Source organism: Parus major, chromosome 1A (genome assembly GCF_001522545.3).
Source record: "Parus major isolate Abel chromosome 1A, Parus_major1.1, whole genome shotgun sequence".
NCBI classification, from domain to species: domain Eukaryota; kingdom Metazoa; phylum Chordata; class Aves; order Passeriformes; family Paridae; genus Parus; species Parus major.
In genome coordinates this window covers 64,379,797-64,401,925 of record NC_031773.1, presented here as the reverse complement: position 1 = coordinate 64,401,925, position 22,129 = coordinate 64,379,797, and the positions used below count along the sequence as shown (strand labels likewise).

The 22,129-nt window shown below is 40.4% G+C and overlaps 1 protein-coding gene across 2 annotated transcripts in view; it reads right to left on the bottom strand.

The window, feature by feature from the left end:
- The window catches only part of WNT7B (Wnt family member 7B), a 96,172-nt gene that overhangs the window by 43,374 nt on the left and 30,669 nt on the right, over positions 1-22,129 (bottom strand). For both annotated transcript variants that reach the window (XM_015627593.3, XM_015627592.3), the window contains exon 2: positions 138-364. In XM_015627593.3, coding sequence (XP_015483079.1) covers positions 138-364 — 227 coding nt within the window. The remainder of the gene's footprint in view (positions 1-137; positions 365-22,129) is intronic.

Below are 22,129 nucleotides of genomic sequence, written 5' to 3'. Positions count from 1 at the left end.
GAGTGGAAACGCACAGTTGTTCTGGAAGCATCGCTGTTGAACTCTGAGGGTTATAAATCGTTGCAGGACCATAGCAAGAAAGGTAAAAGAAAATCATCCCAAACAGATCCCTACAGCACCGTAGTAGACACCCTTACCTACTCGAAGCTCTTGTCCAAAGACTGTTTTCTCTCCCAGCGCAGAGCAGTTCCACCTCCCGTACCGAAACTGGTACTGGCACTCATTGATTCCCATTTGTGCCCCTTCCCCGATCACAATGATGGCATCAGGGCGGCTCTGGCAGATTGCTCGCTGCCGAGGGGCCAGGCCTGGGATTTTGTTGCAGATTATGTTAGCTCCTAAAGCCACCACGGATGACAAAGCTCTGAAGAAAAAAAGCAGAAAGACACGTTATAACCAAATTGAGGTGACCAGGTGCTGCTGTGTGGTTGGGAAGGCGCTGTGCAAAAGGGGAATGGTTGGAGGTCGAGTTCCTGTAATTATGCCCGCTTGGCACAATGTCTCTGGTCTGGTATAGCAGCCTGGAAATCTTGAAGTAGTTCCTGATCTGATTTGTGCCAGAAAAAAAAAACAAGAAATAGAATTTTGGCACTTTTGTTTCCAGTCCTACACAGAGACATCAGCTTGTGAGATGTGGAAAGAAAGACTCATTTAAAATCAGAAAATAGTGATAAGCCATCATCCCCAAATGTCTGAAACTCATGTCTATTTTGAATGGAGGTTCAGACTTAGTATTTTAGTTACTGCAGCCAGTTCATCCACCCCTCATTTGAAACTGTTAAGCACAATTTAGGAAATGACTTGACACCACCAACACTCTTGCCCGTTATTATGCTCAGGGTATTGAATGATTAATGAAGTTCACCAGCATAACTGTGCTTTTAGATCTGGCAAACATGGAGCACATAGGAGCGATCCTTAATATGTGCAATCCAGACTAGAAATATTTGCAGTTCTCATTCTTTAAGTATATTTTCAGAATTCATTATGAAGTTTGCATATAACTTGCACCTGCCATATGTTTTCACTTGAGCACATTTATTTTTCATTTTTCAGCTCACTTCTCAACATCTTTACAGGCTCATTTTTCAACATTTTTACAGCTTACATTTTAAATGGTAATATTTTGAACACAATAGGACAACAATGGGTACACTTTTGGTGGTGCCTCTGGTCACATCTACTGAGTACCTGACAGGCCTGTGTGGAGATGCTTCAGCTGTCTCTGGACAAGCAGACTGACTGCCTCATGATATTACTTCCCACCTTGAACATCAGCCTAAGCCATTCATCTTAGTGTTAAAAATTTCCTACCGGAAATGGTCCCTTGGGGAAATGCTGACTAAACAAAATTAAAGAATTATATATGAATTTGTCAACTTCATCACAAGGTAACTGCAAAATTACTTAAATGCTGCATTTTAATGAAATCAATGTTTAATTTTGTCAATTCAATGCGATACAGTGAAGCCAGAGCAAGGAGGGTGAAACTGGAAGCTCTTCCCTAGCCAAAATGAGAAACTGCTATTTCTGTGGAATGGAAATTCCGTGATGACCCACTCTGCTTGTGGGTTTTTATTCATGGTGGCAGAGGGGGGTTATGGGTATAGAAATAGGGCATCACACAGAGCATGCATGTCCTGTTGTTCTGCCTATTAAACTGAAGTAACAACAAAAGGTAGCTGCAGTCTGAGCACTCTCAGTGTTGGAGCATCAATGCTCAAATTGCAGCTTTTATTTGTGTTCCTCTGGGTGCTGAGCAACAAAACTGGAGTATCAACTGGAACCAGAGAGTCCCTGAGGTTCATGCAGATTTTGAGCTAAGGGGTTCTGTCTGGCATAAAGTATTTCTCCACTTTAAAATAATTTTTTTTAAAAATTAAATAGTGATGTCTTTAAATTAGGACTTTCCGAGAGATGTGATCATCTTAAAAAAGTATTATGTTTGATATAGGGATAAGATTCTCTTTATAGTGGTTTATGACCTTTATGCTCTGGCTTCAGAAACTAATGAAAATCATAGAGGAAAGTATCAATACTTAATTTTTCTTTTTCTTTAAATCAGATACTTCTCAATATTGAAAAGTGAAAGTGCTATTTTCTTTGAAAGGTCATGGAGCTTTTCTCTCTCTGACTCCATCCACTCTCCACACAAATGTTCATATGAATATGTTCATAGTGGACATTATGAAAATATTGAAGTAAGACACAAGGGAGAGCATTTTTCCTTAATAAATAATGTGTCAAATCCAGCAGCATACACTCTTTGATGATACTAAAATGCTGTGCCTCATTCTTACCCCATCCTCTCCACCTGGCTTTGCCCAGTCCCCTGGGACAGACCAGGTTCCCAAGCATACTGCAAGACCTTCCTACCTGGTAAACCATTTCTATTGCTGCTTCAGACACTGACCCTTCCAGGCAAATCTAACCCTGAGGAAATCTGGGGCTGACTCCTAAGAAAGAAACATGCACAAGGCATTCAGAATTCCATGTGATGCTTGGCACGTGCACAAGACACAGAGTTCTGGTCTTGTAGCTGCCTGATGCTCATCAAGTTACTGAGGCTATGCCACCAACTTACTAGCAAAAATTACATCTAAAATGTTTGTATGATACATAAATACTTTTTTAAAAAATAAAAAACTGACAAAAACTCTGCAATAACTTCCTGACATCATTTTTTAAAAACTGATGGGCTTCCACAGTTTCCACTAATTATTCTCAAGTTTAGCAGCAAAACCTTATGACTTTCAAAACAAAGGAAAGCAAGAATTGGCCACAACATCTAAATGTATAATTTTCAGTTAAGTTGCTTCCTTCATACATGCCACTGCTGTCTCATAATTAGGTTAAAGGGTATATTCTTTGGTCTCCCATTGTTTTTGGAGCAGGTCTTGGTCAAAGTATTTTAATATAGTGGGTTGGTTTATTCATCCAGAAAATAAGCATGATAAGCATGATCATATCTGTTTCAGAAGGTATTGTGAGGGTGTCATAATTATTGTGTGCTTGTGAAGTGTATTTTAACAATTAAACTGCAATTATTGGGGGTGGAAGGGGTCTTAGTCTTTCTATTATTACTTCCAGAAACTTTCCCCTCTCTGGCCTGAACTTACCAGCATATTCCCTCAGACTTGTTTAGCCTACTTTTAAATTGTTACAGTGCCAAAAGAAATGCTGAATCATGAAACTGAGGTTTTGGAAAAACTTTTTTTATTAAAGAAATGCACCCAACAGCATTTCAAGCTTCCTCTCCCCTATTTCTTGTGGCATCCCTCAGTTTGTGAATTCATCACACATTCAGAAGGGTTGTGCTCTGTTCCTGCCCCTTGGCAGGTTGAAGGCTACATTATTTTTTTTCAAAGATGGAGATTCTTTCACTTTATAGCTGTCAAAAGGCCATGCCTCCATGCCACATTTTGGCATTTTCTTTCACTAATCTTTCTTTGTGGTGCAAATTGCATTGATTCTTATCACCAGAAACTCTTGAGTGTGGCACTTGGTTAAGATTTCTGATGCAGTTTATAGTAATTGCAACCATCCTGCACCACAACAGTCTCCAAACGGCTCAGAAAGTTCTGCTGGGTCATCCACACGGGCTATCCAATTAAACATCCTCCACATGGCTTATCCACATAAACAGACTTTGTGGAATAATGGCACATATCCTAAGGAACTGGCATTAGTGTCTGGCATATGAACAGCTTTCACATTTCTTCATGCCTATGCCATTAATCCAAGGGAAACACCAGCACCAAAATTGAGCAACATCTATAAACAGAATTATGCCTAAATATAAAAAACAACAAGAACCCCAAAAACAACAGCCAAAAAACCACAGGAAAAACCAAAACAACCTAACAGCAACAAACAAACAAACCAAAAAACACACACAAAGACAAAAAAAATTCCTTGGTTCTGGGCTTGGATAGGACACTGCAGTTCAAACTTCCATCAAATTAATCCTCATGAACAAAATTTTGGAAGGCTTGGTTTCTGCATAAGAATTCTGAAACATCAGGGTCTTTATCCTTGAAAAAAAATAACTAGGATTGTGTCACAGCAAGCAGAAATTCATGGCAGTGGAGACAAGTTTCAGATTATTTTCTGAAATAATGTTTCTTACTTATGCAAAGACAGATGAATCCTGTTACAAAAAGAGAAATTTCTCCCTTCAAATGTATTTCCTGCTACAGTTGTATCTCTTCTGTAGGACCTAAGCAACTCCAGCTTCCCTTTTCACAAAGTGAAATGAAAATTATTAGATTATTAGTAGTATTATTTTTATAATTATTAAATATTCTAATGTCATGCCTAAAAGTAAGACCTATAAAATACTTCAGAAAATAAACAATAAGGCCACTTGAGTTTTAAAAACTGCTTTTTGGAACAGAAATGTACTCTTCATTCCTTGTTGGCTTGCTTGAGCCAAATTTGCAAAAGCAAGCGTTCACTTAACTTGAGCACGAGTCATTTTATGGATTTCAAGTGTTATCATGTCCTTGCATCTTCTGATTAATTTTAATGTAAGAAGGTCATCATGTGGAACTCTACAGTAGTTTACAAGTCTTTGCACAGGTGGGAAATACATAAAGTAAATCCTTATAATAAACAGCAGTACAAACACACGAGAAGAAAAAAATCTAAATTTCATTCTCATTAAAAGAATCTGAATTTTGATAAAATTATGAAACTGAACTGTCTTCTTATAGATAAAGAGCAGTACCTAACCAATCTTTGGAGTTGTTCCCAAGCTCCTGCACAGGCATAGATGTGTACTGAGATTTCTCCAAGAAGTTTAATATACCATTCTGACAAATACACCCCAAAAGGTGTAAAATAAGAGATTAAACCAACAATACATTGCATGCAGATGAAACACTTCTTCAAGCTTCTTTTAACCTTTCAGCTGAAAAACTAAAAATTGCTTTAAAAATTCTCTGCCAATCTACGCTCCCTGGGCAAATTACATTTTATTGGAGCCCAGGACTAGCTTCAAGAACTTCTCCTCCAGCACCCTCCCTCACTTGCATTCCTGGCTGCACAACAGCACAGCGTGCACTTCCCACCGAGCCAGTCTCACTGCAAGCCCTTGGGTAGGGAGCTGTAGGGTCACTGTGATCCCACCCCAGCTCTTCTTCTCAATATTCACCTGAAACTGCTGCTGGGCAGGGGATTTGTTTTCAGCAAGGAATGAAGAGATGAACACATGAACCCTATTAATAGCAGGGGAGCTGTGCAGCTTTTTGGCACACTGTACCGCAAACTTACCCCACCATCTCTGACAAAAAATCCACATAGTGGGTTCTTTGTTAGCAGGAACCACTGAGGTATTTTGTGGTGCCACTGCGACACATCTGAAACCCTACACCACTACCAAATGGTTGACTTAATTAAGAATTCCTAAGTAAATATTTTAAATGCGTATCAGTTGTAGAAATTGGCAGGATTGTCCTGGGCTCTGACTGCCATCTGCATATGTTTAGGCTTTCAGTTTTGTTTTCCACCCCGGCTTTGGGAAATCATGGTTCGGCACATGTGTTATTGAAGCAGAAACCCAGTAAGGCTGCGCGGTGCAGCCCTGTGCTGCTCTCCCCACTGCTGCTGCCCCAGACCTGGGGGCTGCACACAGCAGCATGTCCATTCCCACCAAATGGAAGGCAGAGATGTCTTTAAGGAGCTCACCCAAAGAAGTGCTTGATATCCTATGCAGTGTGCTTGCTGGCATGGTCAGGAATGAAAGGGATGGGTGAATTGAGGGATGACTCACACAAGGGCAGAGCATGCCTTGGGCTAAATGCCTGCTTGAGAGAAGAGGGAGGGCATGGTCCCCATCCCTCTATGCCATAGTGATGGGGGAACACCAGCAAAGCCTTGGATCACATCCTCCCCCACCTGCCAGCTGGGATGGTTGCTATGAAGCCAGCAATGAATCCTTAGGCTTCAGCAGAAGGGAGGGAGACATTGCCTGAGATGCCATTCACAGATCAGCACCAGCAACCAGTGCCAGTCTCCTGCAAGTTCCTACTGTTCACTGAGCAAGAGAATTCTGATTTTGACACACATCTTATTTGCTGTATGACTGGCCCACTGCAATAATTTTTAATAATCTTTCAGTGAGGCAACATTTGATATGTAACAGCAGGATATCTTGAAGACTGTTACATCTGTAGTTTACCTGAATTCAATGTTTTTACACCAAACAAAGGCTCATGGAGAGCAGAAATGCCTCACAGGCCTGATGTGTCCTATTGTAATGGCCATACTAGCAAATTTACATTTCCATTTTCATTGGATATTCACTGCCCTCCAAAATTTTCATGGCAAACTACTGTGTAATGAGGATTTTCTTTCTTGTCTCAAATCACTTTACTCTAGGAGCATCTTGTTAAGTGGTGGAAAACACATCCTGTGGATATAAAAATTTATAAAAATAAAATTGGGTGTTAAAATATCTGAAGGGTGGCAAACAATGATTCCAAAGGAATTTGTGTTTCAAGAAGTGTTTGGTTTGCTAAACCAGAGAAAACTGATAGGCCAGTGTGGGAAAGCTGCAGGAAGGCAGCAATTCTAGCATTCTCCTGGGCAATTCTTGAAAAGCTGGAATACTCCTGCTTTGGTCTTGTCAGTGATGAATGTGGTGACATACATGGTGTAATTGAACTTATCTGAACAGGCTTAATGAAAATTGGTGTGGGTAAAAAATTATTTGATTCCTTTTACAAACAGAACTTTATCAGATTTAGAAATCAAGCTGAAATGCTTTTGATTTGCAGTTTTTTTCTTTTATCTCTATAAACACCATTAGCAGGACCTAGCAGTTTAGTTCTGCAAACTTGCATATGCCTTACCTTGCAGAGTACAAAGCAGCTTCCACCCTCAGTAACAACGAAGTCCATTCCCCAATGCCAAGACGCCCCTGAAGCACTCACAGCTGATGTTGATGTCTAGCACTATAGTTTGCCTTCCACCCCATTTCTGGTTCCCTTTAGCACACTGGACAGGGAGGCAGAGAGCTGTTTGCTGAGCAGCAAACCACCACTGTGGAAAGTTACCTTGCAGAATAACTGGGGTGAGTTATTGCAGTTCTCCTGCTATGGAATGCAAATTCTAGATACCAAAGTGGCTGGAAGACATAACTCACAGATTTTCTGTGTCTGTGCAGATATCATAGAAAAATTAAAATTTCACACTTCTATATGTAAAGTCCACAGTTCTGTCATTTTTTTCATTAGTAAATAAGAACAAATAAGCTTTCTCCAATCACATACGACACCTATATATAAATATGACATTTTCCAAGCTTTATCAATTCCAAGCCTTAATTAAACTTAAGTTAAGTGCATATTTTGGCTCTGACCAAAGTTTAGCAGTCTGTTCTGTTTGGGAAATGGATTAAGAAGAAGAAAGAAACAGGTAGTCTCCAGGCAAAGTCCAAGATTTATCAAGACCATACCCTGCTTAATTTGTGAGATCTGATGAAAGCCTGTCACAGTCCCCCCACAGATGTCCTGCACAGAGGCACCTATCTGTTGGTTAGCTCATTCTAAAATTCCAGGTATGCATTGTGACATTAAAATCCTTAAGGTGGACTGTTACTGGAATCTATCTTAAAGTATATGCTTCATGATATTTTTCATTAAACATTTATGAAAGATCTTAAATATTTTGCTTTGCATGAGCAGGGCTTTCCTGGATGTGATACAAAAATTGAAAGAGGGAAGCATGTAATAAGGAGTCGACAGGAAAGGAAGACTCTTCTTTCTCAAAATTAAGTCAGCTGGCTTTACTGCTGTCATGGTTCAGGCAGGAACTCATTTTGTTAGTCAGGATCTGAGCAACCAACGAGAATAAATTCTGAAAGTCTACCAGTGAGCCTTTGTGTTGGAGAATTTAGTCTTTTGTGTTCAAATGCTGAGACTCCATTGCAGTGTCTGTTAATCATGAGGATCAAAGTCTGTATGCAGCCCTGAGGTATACCTGAAAAGCCACACAAAGTTGTCTCAAACGTTCTTTTATCATTAAGATGGAGAGGCCACACTGACCCTTTCCACAATGTGCACTTCAGACGAAATGACTACTGAAGGCTGCTATAATGTGCATGGGTCTATGACCACAAAACAAGACTTACTGATCTTGAATTAACAGCAGAGGAGAAAAAAATTAAATTATCTTTGTCAGTGACACTGAACTTTTATCCAGTGAACACCCCACTATGATGAGCCATAACTTATTTATTTTATTCCTTCCCTCACCACTGTTTTCATGGTGGTAATCTTTCCTATGCCATAAAAAATTATGATATGGAATTTAGTAACATCCAGAAACAAAATTAAAACAAAAAACCCATAGTCTTGGTGCAGTCAGTTTTACTTACTGCTCCTATATTTGGAATGGGTGCATTGCTCAAACCAGCCACAAAATGTGTTGCTCTCATCTGTTCTAAACAACTCACTTGAGGCAGGACATTGTCGGGGGCAACAAGGGGTAGAATGAGTTATTTTCATGTTTCTCTACAACTGCTGAAGCTTTGGGATGACAGACCATCAGAAGGACAGCTCCTCCTGCTCTGGTGTGCAGCAGGTGAGGAAGTGAGGACTGGGCACATCCTTGGCACCACCCAAGTGGGACCAGGCAGATCACCGGTGCCTTGACATAGCCCCCGTTTGGTTGTGAAGCCTTGAGCCCTTGTGTTTTTCCTCCTCACTTACCCACTTTGACCTTTCCCTCAATCTACAGTAGTTAGGGGACACTCATTCATAGTGAACACACCTTGTTCTCAAGATGAGGGAAAAACTGGAAAATAAACACCAAGTCCCAGAAGCAGAAACCGTGGACCTCACCAGGTTTTGCATGAATGGGTTAGAATGAGGAAAAGTATGGGGTTTTAAATTTTTTTTATATTTCATTTCCAAGTTTATTCTTTCACAGGAGAACTGCAATACCCCATCAGACATGGGTGGTGTGTCTGCATGAGGCTGGGTGGTGGTACAGGCATATCTCTGTCTGTATGACAGATGTATGCCTGTACCACCAGATGGAATTAACACAGATGGAATTAACAGCTACTTTCCATCTCCAGCACCAAGGACAGGACGGAGGATACACCTTCCACATCACTCAAAAAGAAACAGATGCTGCTTTGCTCCTCAGAATCATGGAATGGTTTGGGTTGGAAGGGACCTTAAAGCCCACCCAGTCCCATGGTATGGGCAGGGACACTTTCCACTATTCCAGGTTGTTCCCAGCCCCATTCAGCCTGGCTTTGGACACTTCCAGGGATGGGACAGCCACAGCCTCTCTGGGCAAGCTGTGCCAGTCCCACTTTCCACTGAAGCAGGTTGCTCAGATTGGCACAGGCTGTTTGCCTGGGTACATGTTGTGCTCCCAGGACAGGTTTGGCAGACAGGAGGTCACGTTAGGGCTGGACAGGCAACTTTTAATGAACTCCCTGGGCTGGCTGCCACTTCAAACAAAAGTGCCCTGAAAGTCCCTTTCAGCCTGCATAGCTCACCTAAGCTCTTGCAAAGCTTTGATTTAGAAAGGAAAATGCTTTTAGTACCATCTTACTAAATACAAGAGATCTATCACAGATTTCAAGGCGCTAGATGTATAGCTGACACTCTTTGTGTTTGCCTGATCATGTGGTTCTATTTGCTTCCATGGAAAAGTTGTTTAGCAGCAAGTCAGCCCAAGTCAATGTACCAGAATATGTCCCTGTAAAGACTTCATGCTAAATACCAGACCCCAAAATAAATTAAGAAAGTAGAGCTGTTACACTAAAGAAGTTGCCTAAGAAATGCAGAGTGCAGAAATGCTCATTTGGTAGGTTTTGTATAATTTTAATTAATAGTTATTGAAAAGAAAAAAATACAAAATATTTTTAATATGCAATAATGCAAACAGCAATTGGAAATATTTTTTTAATAGTCTCTTACTGTGTTAACTAATTTTGTCTCTTGTTTTCTGCATCTGTTCCTTGATGAGAAAATTATTTGCAGCCTCTCTTGTATCACCACACCAGCACCATTTGTAAGTAAAACTGCTTAGCACTTCCATGGAGCAGACCTGCATTCCCTCTACCCAGCAGAACTCCCACAGGCTATTGGTGATCACAACAAGAGAAATTCTTATCCATCAGACAGATAATTTATGGTTAGCTCCTTACATGAATTATCCTACTGAAGTTATGAGACAGCTTGAGATTGAGATGAGACATCTCTACTTGAGATTATACATGTTGGTTAGACATGGAAACAGGCTTTGATCACCTGTCTGATCAGACCTTAAAATCTATACCTAAAAGTTGGATATTACTATAAAATAGCTGTAGTTGGAGAAAGTCTCAAGTGTAGAAAAAAAGGGGAGGAACCCCTCAGAAACTGCAGAATATAAAAATTTATTTCCTATACAGATTTCCAAGCATTTAAAGCACAGGGGGTTTCTGTGAACAAAAACTCTCTGTTTTATAATCTGAACTGTCAACACTGGCACAAAATAATGTGACACCAAACAGTAATATCTATGAATTTCTAGGGTTTCTTTCAGCTACTTATTTCAAAATTTTAATTATGAGTGATGTAAGAGGCCTGGTAAACCACACAGTAACTTTTCTAGTTCCCTGGCTTGTTGAGTCTATTCTAGGTGTTCAGAAGGATTAGCAAAAGTAATTTTGAGTTGTTTTTCTAGAGGGAGTTTCTAAATTTGGTATGCATCCATAAAAGTCATGCATCTGTGTTATTATCCTAGTGGCCCGTGCTGGGTGTGTCCTTGGTGTTTTGCAAATCACTATAAGCTTGTGAAAGCAGCTGGATGGAATACTTCTTCTAAAATCCTCTCTCAAAAGATCCCACACAACACACTGTCAATCATGCACATGCAGGCATTCACCTACTTTTTTGTTGGGTGGCATATTGACCCCAGTTTAGCTGCTTCTTGCCTTCAAATTGAAGATGCTCCTGACTATGGGCATCTTGAATTTCTTTTTCCTCCAGTTCTCTTCCTGAATTTAACCATTTGGAAAAAAACCAAAACCTTTATGGCCATGCAAACCAAGGAATGAAGATATTTAAAGAGGTAAGTGAAGTGATGAGGATTGTTTGGGATTCCCAGCTGGGCCTGCAGAGATGGTACTAAAACAGCTCTACCAAAGTGAGTTGTATGCAATCTACAGGGGCTATAGGCAGCTGGTGGCACACACAGTGTCAGCCAGTGAGCACCCAGAGCAGGTTAAGCCTGGCTTAATAGCTACATCTGAGCTACAGTCCAGTCTTCATCTTCAGTCAGCCCCACGCTCTCACAGAAATCTCCTTTCACTGCTAACAAATGCTTACTCATTTTTCTCCCTGATGCTACCATTCTTTTGCCATTAATATTTTTAACTTTTTGCCCTTGTGTAAAACAGAAATTGACAGAGAAGTGCTAGCTTTCTGTCTGAATTACATTTATGTGTTCCATGGAAGAAAAAATTAAGCAAACAGCAGCATCACAGACTACTAGGAAGCTGAGAAATTACCAACGTTTCCTAAAACTGTATGACTTATATAGCACTATGGCATAGTCAGAAGATGAGTTTGTTTTAAAAGGATTGTGGTCATAGGAAAGGACAGCCATGGACATTTTCTAAGATGTGAAGTCTGCAGTCTGCCTCCTCAGTTCCCAGTGGTTACCCTGATGATGTGATATGCCTTTGTGGTTATGCGATATGCCATGGTGTTAGGCCAAGGGCATGCCTGTCTTTAGGCACTACAGCAGAACCCCTGCACCAAGGAATCCAAAAGCACATGTCAAGGCATGTCAGACTGGCAGCTGTGCATGCAGAACTGGCCCCTGTGTCCTCACGTGGGAAGGCTCCTGCTGGGAGAGTTTGAGACCGTGAATGCTGGGGACTGAATGAGCTGCATTCCCCCATGAGAGCTTGGTGAGAAAGCAATATGGTGAGCACTTCTCTCTGGGTGGTGATGGGAAGGCACAGGATCCACAGAAGGGAGCAAACTGGACTGTAAGTGACTTTGAGGAGACAGTAACCCACCCATTTTCCCTGGGCAGGATCAGCTACACCTTCCCCACTCCTGACAGGCACTTCATACATCTATAAATCATCCTACCTAAATTTTTTCTGAAAAAAATGAACAGGCTCCCCAGGGAATGGTCATGCCTCCAAGGCTGACAGAATTCAAAGAGCATTTGAACAACACTCAGGCACAGGGTAAGATTCTTGAGATTCTCCTGTGCAGGGCCAGGAGTTGGACTTGATGATCCATCATATTCCAATGTTTCTGTTCTATGAGTCTATCAAGTTTCTGCAATTAAAGCTCAGGGATTCTTCTCTGATACCCAGTGGGAACAGAGTATTTTGTCCCCAGAGGCCTTGCACTGTCCTTTACATTGTTTATAAATCTTCTGCAAAGCAAAACAGCCCTCATTCAAATTTTCCTCTCATGCATGAGACCTCTGATCATTTCTATCCCCCTTTTTAATGTTCCCACCCACTGGTCCAAGCTCTTCTGCACAAGAAGATAAACTTCACATCATGACTGGAATTACACTCCCCTCTTCTCCTCTCAGGGATACAAAAACCAGATTTTGCCATTCCACGCCTTTAACTCCACTTAGTAAAATAGAGTTGAGACTTGAAGGGGCTCTTTAGTCCTCATTCTACAGTGAATTGCCATTGCTTCTGACTTCTTCAGTTCCTGCATGGACTGCATTGCTGCTGTGTAAAATGGGTCCAAAAGTATTTTGACTGCTTGTGTCTCACCTCCTCATCAGTGGAACAGTAGCAGTTCATTATTCAGTGTTCAGTTATGAGCACTCTGATTTGCAGCATCAGACTTCAAGAACATGGGGCAGATGGAAGGGAAGTGTGGTTAAAAGTGTAGAAAAACAGTTTACTTAGATTGTGCTTAATATTTACATTAGAGGTTTTACTGTCTGAAACAGGTCAAGTAAAAGTATATTCACTAAGTACCTAAAATACACAAAGCCTGTGTTTTAAAAGTACCTATCTTAAAAGTCATAAAAATATTGCATATATTGCCTCCCACTGATACACAGCCTGTGTAAATCTATGCCAAGTTTTGGTGCAGTATTGAGTGGAATTTCAGCATAGGAATCAATTTTCCCAATAAACAGTAGCCAAAGTAAAGCTTGACGTGTTTTTCATTGCATGTCTGAAAATCGGAGCAACTGCTCAGGAGAATGAGAATTGCTCCAACTGGAGATCTGTGAACTAAGAGGACGAGGTGGTATCACTTCCAGCCTTACTAAGTCATTCTCTTGTGTCTCCAAAAAAAAACCAGAGAAGTTTTTCTTGTAAGGAACTACATGTGTTGATGAACAAGTGTCTTTCAGTTGCAGGCTTAAATACTGTCACCCTTTGTTTAATTTCTAGGCCAGTCTGTACATTCAAGGGACCCGAGGAATTAAGATTTACAATTCAAATCATTCAGTGCTTCTAAATTTTCTGTAATTCATGGATTTTCTATAGAGTATGGATGATATGAAAGTTTCTATCCAGTAACACTTCTAGAATTAAGCCAGTGTTTACATTTTTTTTATCCAACTTCTGAGCATTTCATCCCTAGTAAAAATCAAAGTGCCTGATTTTATTGGATTACCATTGCATTATACCATTAACATGAATCATTAAACTCCAGTTTCTCTACCTCACACATAAAGCATTTGCATCATATCCTCAGGTTTTCCTAGCATAGCCTATATGATCCAGGATGAAAGCTTACTGCCATGGCAGAACAAACATGAAGCATGGGAAAGATATTACTATAAAATAAAATTGAGTGTAAGCTGAAAGCCCAGAGTAACTTTGGGAGATGGGTTTTGGTTTCTTTGGATCTTTAATCCCCAGAATGGCTCCATTTTTTTCTCCAAATTGTTCACCCAGGTCTAATGACCATTGAACAGTCTGGCAGGCACTACACATGAGATAGGATTAGGAGGTCATGGGTTCAGTCTGTAAGTAGGACCACTCACCCCTCTCACAAATCTACTCAGTTGACAGACAATTCTTTGTGATGAGTTGGCCACCCATTTGGAGGGTCAACAGAATTCTCACTTATTTTGAAAATTTGACCATGAGACACAAACTGCCTTTCTGTGTGGGGAAGCCCACCCCAACGACGGGGAAAAAAATCACAGTTCATGCTGTTCAAAATCCATCTTCCCAAAGCTCTTCCTGGGCTGGCCATTGTTTTCCAAGCTGAGTGTTTTTATTCTGTCTTCCGGTGTGTTCTAAAAAATACTTACACAATGCTAAAAATATTTATTTTAAAGGAAAAACTAGGTGCACTAACAGAGCAACATATGTATTTGTTCATTTACTTTAATGAAGAGAATGTTTTGTATGCTTTCAGGAAAAAAAGAATTATAAATAATACTTTAATGCCATGTTTTTAAGTATGCTTTAGAACACTCCTAAGCATCTTCTTTGTTATGCTCCAAAACTTTCTGTCACCAGAAAGGAAAAAAAATCAACAGCATTCCTTCTGTCTTACAGAAATATGAGAGTAAGGAAATCGCCCCTATGGAGTTTTTTGTTTGGTGTTGGGAAAACTGTAACTTCATGAAGGATCTGATAACTAACCCATATGGTGCATGATCCTGATAATACAATCCAAACATCACAAACCAACTCCCAAAAGCTAACAAGAATCAGCATCTTTGTTGTAGAACAAAACAATGAGATTTCATGCTAACCCAAAATCCAGTTCCTCTGGAGATACCAAATGCCTAATTCACAATGAAAATAGATGGTGATAGATGATGACACATGTCCTACAGTTTGTTATTGCCTCCCACAGATGAAACAGAGGGCTTGATCTCTTGTGGTGTTAAAAATCCTCTGGCATTTTTGGAATCAAAGAACTGATGGGAAATCAGATAATTAAACTTTCCTGCATAAAATCCCTGTAAGCATTAACTATATGTTGTATTCTTCTGCTCTTTCACTTTAAACAGTTTTACTGCATTTTTTTCTGTATAAAAACTATAGTAGCTTTTTTTATTTTGGGGGTAAGAAGCCTGCTGATTACTTAAGTAAAAGGGTTTAAATAAAGGGCTCATATTTTCCAGTTCAGATTCAAATGATTGAACCTAGAAGTTTAGACATGATATTTAACTCTATGGCACAAGAGAACAATCCCATGAATGAAAAACTGAGCACATGTCTCAGAGGTCTGCAGCTATTTTGGGACTCACTGGGGACATAAATATTGTATGACTTATCTGTATGAAATGCGTACAAAGTATAGGTGAATGTGGGTTTAACACAAAAAGAAAAGGCATAAAATTTTATGCATTTCTTAGGGCTCTGTCTAGCTGGAGAAGTGATGCCAGGATAGATTTTGGCCACAACCTACCAAAGAAGAATTTCAGGTGGCAAAACAGCCAGATGTATGAAATAGGCTCACTCAGGGCTTTCTAGAAATGGTAATGAATGAATCCACACTGCACAGAAGAGATGATCCTCCTTGTTTCACCAACAGAGAAAAAGGTGATTCACAGATCTAGAGACTTCAAATGGTAAACTTGACCTTAAAATTATTTTTATACCGTGGACTATTTTTGAATCATAACTGTCATGATAAGCTCCCTATCCAGTTTGGTTATTTAGCTCAAAACCACCATTGTGCTATTTCAGTGAAAGACAAACATTGACAGCCAGTTTCTAGGTGAAGGGATTATTCTCAGTTCTGCCAAATATTCAGAGTATATATATCATCATGTATGTCCAAACAACATCACTGCACGAAACTCTAACACAGAGAAAAGTTCATCATGAATAAGAATGCTTCCCATGACAAAAAATCACTCATTCAGAAGGAAAATGTAAACCCAAAAGAGAGATCAAATAGCTTGTGGTATAAGGTCCTAACACACTGTAGCCAACTCAAGTCACTTTTACTGACTGAAGTCTGCAGCAAGGCTGAAATGGTAATAAATTCCAGGAATAAAACAGGACCGACCAGAGAAAACTGGAAATATTGGGAGAAAGAAGTCTCATAGAGTGAACCTTCTGCTCCCCACTTTGTCAGTGTCACTTTGTCCATGATGTAGTCCCAGCTGTGACAGCACCAGAAGCTCTGCACAAGAAGGGTGATGTGGTGTGGTCCGTGCCAGGCACCACTGACTGCACTGCCAGAGGCACCCAAGCCAAGCTGGGCCTGGGCATGCCAACAGCTGTGCTGGAGCCCATCAGGACAAAGGGTTGATAAGGAACTTTTTCCCACACCCTGAGAAGAAGGCTGTCCTGTAGCTGGGGTGAGCAAAAGCTCACCCACAATGCCCCCTGAAAAGTTATATGTTAATAGTACTAGAAAGTTCTGTAGTTTCTCTGTTATTATTGATTGTTATTATTGGTTAGAATTTGGTGCAATGTTTTATATATTCCTAATCCCTGTTTTTTATTGGACCCTTTCCCTCAGATTCTGCCCCTAACCTACTTTATATAAGCTGGTAACCTACCCTGGCCTTGTCTTTTAGTGAACACCACACAGCTCATGTGTTTGTTATTTTATAATAAAGTATTGGTTTTTGGCTCACTGAATCGTGCCTGTCCATCACTTACTCCTCACCCTCTTGAGGACCTCTCACCAAGGATCCTGAGGCAGCACTCAGCCAGACCATCCAGGCCCAGTGTGCTACACAGCTGCACTGTGCCAGCATGCCAAGACTGATCCCAGAAAAGATGGGCACTATGGCAGAGAGGATTGAGCTGCTTGACCTCAGATGACTCAGTGTGACAAATACAGGGCTTGCAGAGAAAAAACAAAACTCTGCATAGCCAACATTAAAAAAAAAGTGATAATTCAGTGTTTGCCTGATGGCTTTTTTCCCAGTTATGAAAAGCTTCTTGTTCAGCTTTCACAAGATATAGCTGGTGTATTCTATTTTATGCAAGAATGAAAGGAGAGAAAAAAATTCTGGCACACTTCTTTGGGTAAGTTTCTAGAAACTGATAGTCTCCCTCTCTTATTTCCCTACCCACATGCAATGACTGCTGTATTCACTGCTGAACTGGAAAAATCTTCTCTGAGGTTGAGGAGAGAGTTCCTGTTCTACAACCAGTAAGTCCTTGAATTCTGCATAGAGACCATCAATGAGGCAATGACAGATAACAGCTGTGATGTTCTGGGTTCTGGAAATTATCCCAAGGCTGGCCAAACTGTCATCATTCCAAACTACTGTTTTCACCATAATTTGAATCAAAACTGTGAAAATAGAAATCTGTATTATATTTGCCTATAATGAATGACTTATCTCACTGGCCACCTGCATCTTCATGGGTTTAAAATTCTGCAATACAAAAAAAATTTTGCGAAACAAAATACCAAAATGCCATACACATTCCCCACACTTCACTAAATTCAGTGAACTCACAGAGAAGTAAGCTAATACTTTCAAACTGCTGTTACTCCAAGCTAGAGGGAGTGGAATTGAATATGCCTGACACTGAATCATGGTAAACTGGTGGGTAGCTTTTATTTTTGTCTTATTGACAGACTGTGTTCCTAGTGGCTGAGATCCTTGGGTTTGATTGCAAGCTGTTGACTTGCAAGCTTACAGCTGTCCTGGCCTGGATATAGTTATAAGGAAAGCTGTGTAGAAAGCTGCCAAATTGTAAGCTGACACTGACTAAAAAGAAAACATGAAGAAATAGGTGCCTGAGAAGATCTTGTGAATTACCAAACACAGGAATCAAAGCTGGACTCCAGAAATTTTTGTACAGCAACTTTATCAAGAAATTAAGTGGAGCTGCAGGAACTCTACTCTTATCCTGCCTAAAATGTGCTAGCTTCCATCGTTTCTTTTTAATTGGCATCAGCTGATGGTGGAATCCAAAACATTCCAAACCTTCCTTTGAGCATGGTGAGACACTGTGTAGGCAAACAAAATAATCCTCAAACCTATCCTGTGTGAAATAAAGAAAAGTCTAGAGTCTTAAAAAATCAGAGATGGAAATTCCCAGCAATAGATGATAAGTGGCACTCTAAGATGTGAATACTGAAGCACAGAACTATGCAAAAACCTGTTTGTTTTGAATTTGAATGTGGCAGTTAATCCAAAACATCTTCTGGTTTGCAAAGGTTTTAATGCATTTTAATGAAAAAGCCGACAAAAAGTACGTTAATCGTCTCCCTACAATATTAACTCAGTAACATCTTTCACATACAATATCTTTGTCAACTAACCTCTTGCTCAGCTCCTTGGTGATTACTGAAACTTAAAAAATCACCCATTCCTATTTTGGAGACAGTTCCAACCATTATAGCACAATGAAAAAGGAAGGGATTGAAAATCCACACAGCAGCTTGTAGAAAAATGTCAGTTTCCAGCAGATGTACAGCTTTACAGGATCGAACTGTTGCTGGACATGAGATTCCATTCTGCTGGTTTTAGTTGTCTGCACCAGTATCTCCCATACTGCAGAGGCTTACAGCTTCTAAATGCATGGGAAGTCTCCATGGTACACATTGAGGGCAGTATTTCACAACATTTATGTTCCTGTTATCTTTCTAAGTGAAAGACCTTAGGGCTGTAATGTCAAATCGGAGGAATGATAGGCCAGTTCATCCCATAGATTAGGATTTGAATTGAAAATCTGAGGTTGTCCTCTGGAGTCACAGACTCATAGAAAATCAGGCAACCTGACTCAGGTCTTGCACTGCTCTGTTCACACCTCAAACATCAGCTCAGTTCCCATGTTTACAAGCTAAAGCAGGATGTAGGAAGGATGCATCCAGTAGGTGCAGGATATTGAGAGTCTCTTGGTCCTGAAGAGCAGCCTAAACTTGCTCTCCGTGTTCACTTATTCTTCTTGGAGATCTTCAGATGAGAAGTAGGGAACCACTTCTCCAGTGGCTCCAACACTGGATTAAAGTAAGAAAATGTGATCCTACTCTTGGCTCTGATTTGCTGTGTTGGTTTGAGTGAGCCACCTCCTTGTCTTGTGCTGCTTTCCTGCTTCTTTGCAGTATTACCTTCCTAGACAGAGTGTGAGCCAGGACAGTGACTTGCCTGTACTTGCAATCTCTTCCATGCTACAGACTGAGTGCTAGGCATTAATTTATTTGAAAAATTAATTAGAAGATAAATATCAGCTGACTCTCACATAGGCACCACCAGTAGCAAAGAGGCTGACAGCAAAAAGGTGAGGCATTAAAAAATTAGAGTACCGTCAGTTTTAGTCTTCCCTGTGCCATCTAAACTATCCTTTTCAAACTCTTTTAAATGATCATTTTTGCTGTAGCTGCTGTTACTCATTTTCACAGAAGAAAGATGTTGGGTTGGAATCTGGTCTTGCCTCTCCAGCTGCCCATAGATTTTTCATAGCTGAGCTGGTGTTGTTGCCAAAGCAGTAATTCTAAAACAAACCATCTTCCTCACTCCTACCAAACATGTGTCAGTGCTTTCCAGCTGCAGAGAAGTGTAGGCACAGCACATCTTCAAGATTTCCTTCAGGTTGCTCAAGAATACAATCTTAAGGACAATTTTCCAATTCAGCCACGTTAAACAGACACACACTAACTAACTAGCATGTTAGTTACATGCCATGGGTATTAATACTAGTTTGTGGATCATCTCCCATTAAGGATGAGGAGGATATCCTGAATATATTAAATATCAAATTCTTAACATAGATGAACCAAGTGTAAATCCAGCACAAGTTTTGTGAATTTTTAAGTGCTGACTCTGCACTTGGCAATAACACACCTCTTCTCTGATACACTGTCCTTGTCTCCTGCACATTCCACAGGTCTGAAGCAGCTGAGATCCTACAACACACTGAAGCCATGGTGCTGTGCCTTGGCTGGTGCAAATACAGGACACCCATATCTGCACTGCCTCTCTCTCAGGAATCAAGTGGCTGCACAATTCCATGTAACACTTTGTAGTATCATCCAAATCTTCTTTTGACTCCTGAAGAGGTCACAAATTACTCATCTGAGAAACTCAGATTTAAAGCACATGCTGGAATGGATTTTGATTTTTCATGAGCATTTTCCAAGATGAACAGCCCATCACATCCCATAGCAGTTTGCGCTAGCAATTCAAATTGAAACATAAAAATATTATTTTTTTCTGTTTTCTGCCTCCAGCCACTGATTCAGACACACACATTTGTCTCAGAAGAGCAAATGACAGCCAAAAAGAAAACTGAAACATCTGAAACATACAAAATTCAGTTCTACCTTATGACTCTGACAGTGGCATCCTAAGATACAGATGCTTTCTCTTTCTTCACTAACCGATCTCACTGCTTTTCCTTGGGTTAAATAGCAAGAGACCAAGTTTAACCCATCTCTTTCCCTGTCTTAGGTTCTTCCCAGCTGCCCACTCTCTTTGTGTGCTCAAAGGATACTACAATGCTCACTCTACAAGTTTAGCCACAAGCCAGGGGCCTCTCAGAGGGAAATCTCTCACCTTTCCAGGCCTGCTCATGGCCATGGAGCTAACACTGGAAATAGGGGTGTTAATTACTACTGGTTACAGAAGTGGCCTGATGGGCCCCATGGGGAAGCTGCTGTGAAGCCACATCTATTTTCTCCTCAGCCACCCAGCAGCTGTGGTGTGGTGATGTCCCCCAAATAATACTGCTCTAGACAGAATTTGGGCTGCTCATTGTAAAGCTGGGAGATCTCTGTTCAATGGACTTTGGTCAGCCCCACTTCTATCAATTTATGTGCCTCAACAGCCTGTTTCTACTACCTACCACCTTTCCTCGTTTAACCTGGGAAACACAGCCAAGCTGCTTTGCAGGCTGTACCTTTTACAAGGGTCTTTTTCTTAAAAAAAAAAATCCAAAGCAAATCCAGAAATTGCTGAGATTGATTTTCTTCTTTCAACTAAGACTCAGCTCCACCTTGTTTCAGATACTGGTACACACGTACACACATACATATGCTCATACACACCCAGCCATTCACCCTCCTCCCCTGCTCTTGCAGACCGCAATCAGCCACAGAAATTACAGAGTGTTCTAACATCTTTATCTAAAAATACACCTTGTTTTAATTAGATCAAGAGTTTAGGAGTTAGAATGGATTTAATCAAGAGTTTGTAAGCAGGGTGCAACCTTTAGCAAACTTACTAAAATTATCACTTAGCAGTTCTCCATCACCCATGTAGCAAAGTTTTCATATGCCCTGTGAATGCTTCTGTTTGTTTGGCAATACACAAAGTAGTTCTTTTTTGTTGTTGTTCCCTGCAAAGGCATCCAGGTATGTCTCTCTGTTTACTGATTTGTTGGCACAAAGGAGTCCAGTGTAATAGGACAAGTTGATGTAACTCTTCACTGAGGACTAGCAGGATTAGCCTTCCAAAATGAAAGGGGTGCAATACGCCAAATACCAATGTCATTAGAGCAATATGATGGATGAATTTGAGCAATTCCTCTAAAATGCCAAACTGTTAAACTCTAGGATTTAACAGGCTTCAATTAACTTGGTAATTTAAAAGTGAGTGAGCATGTTACTATATATCTTAGACAAATCCTCAGAAAATTAAGTATGAAAAGAACTGTTCCTTAAAATGACAAAAAAAGTTTACATCAGGGTTTTATGTCCTAGTTCATTCTGCCAGTCTTTCCATTCAAACTTCTCTAGCATACATAATATTAAGTGATAGAAAACAACTCTACACTAACATTTTCGGGTCATGAGGTCAAGCACTTGCAAGTCAGAAAATACCAGGACGAGGACTGACATTGAAACTTGAATTCACCTGTCTCCTGTGCATGCACAGGAATGCAGCCTGCAGTTCTACAGCAACACAATGGGTTTTTTTCCACAGGACCCTCTCATCCACTTAGTGCACAGTGTAGATGCACTCTCTTGATGAGGAATTGTATTGTCTTGCTTCCTCCTTGTTCACTGTGCACACCCAGGCTTTACAAGCATTTCAAACTCCATTTTACTGAAAGATTCTGAGCTTGACCTTAACTTTTGTATAGTGATCAATACAATGTGTGAATGACAGAAAAATTATCCCATACTACTCCTTTGAGGACAGGAGACATAATTCCTCCCGGCCTAGTAATTCAACAAGATTTAGCTATGAAGTATTCACTGGTCCAAGGAGTTGAGTTGACAACTCTTAGGACTTCAGC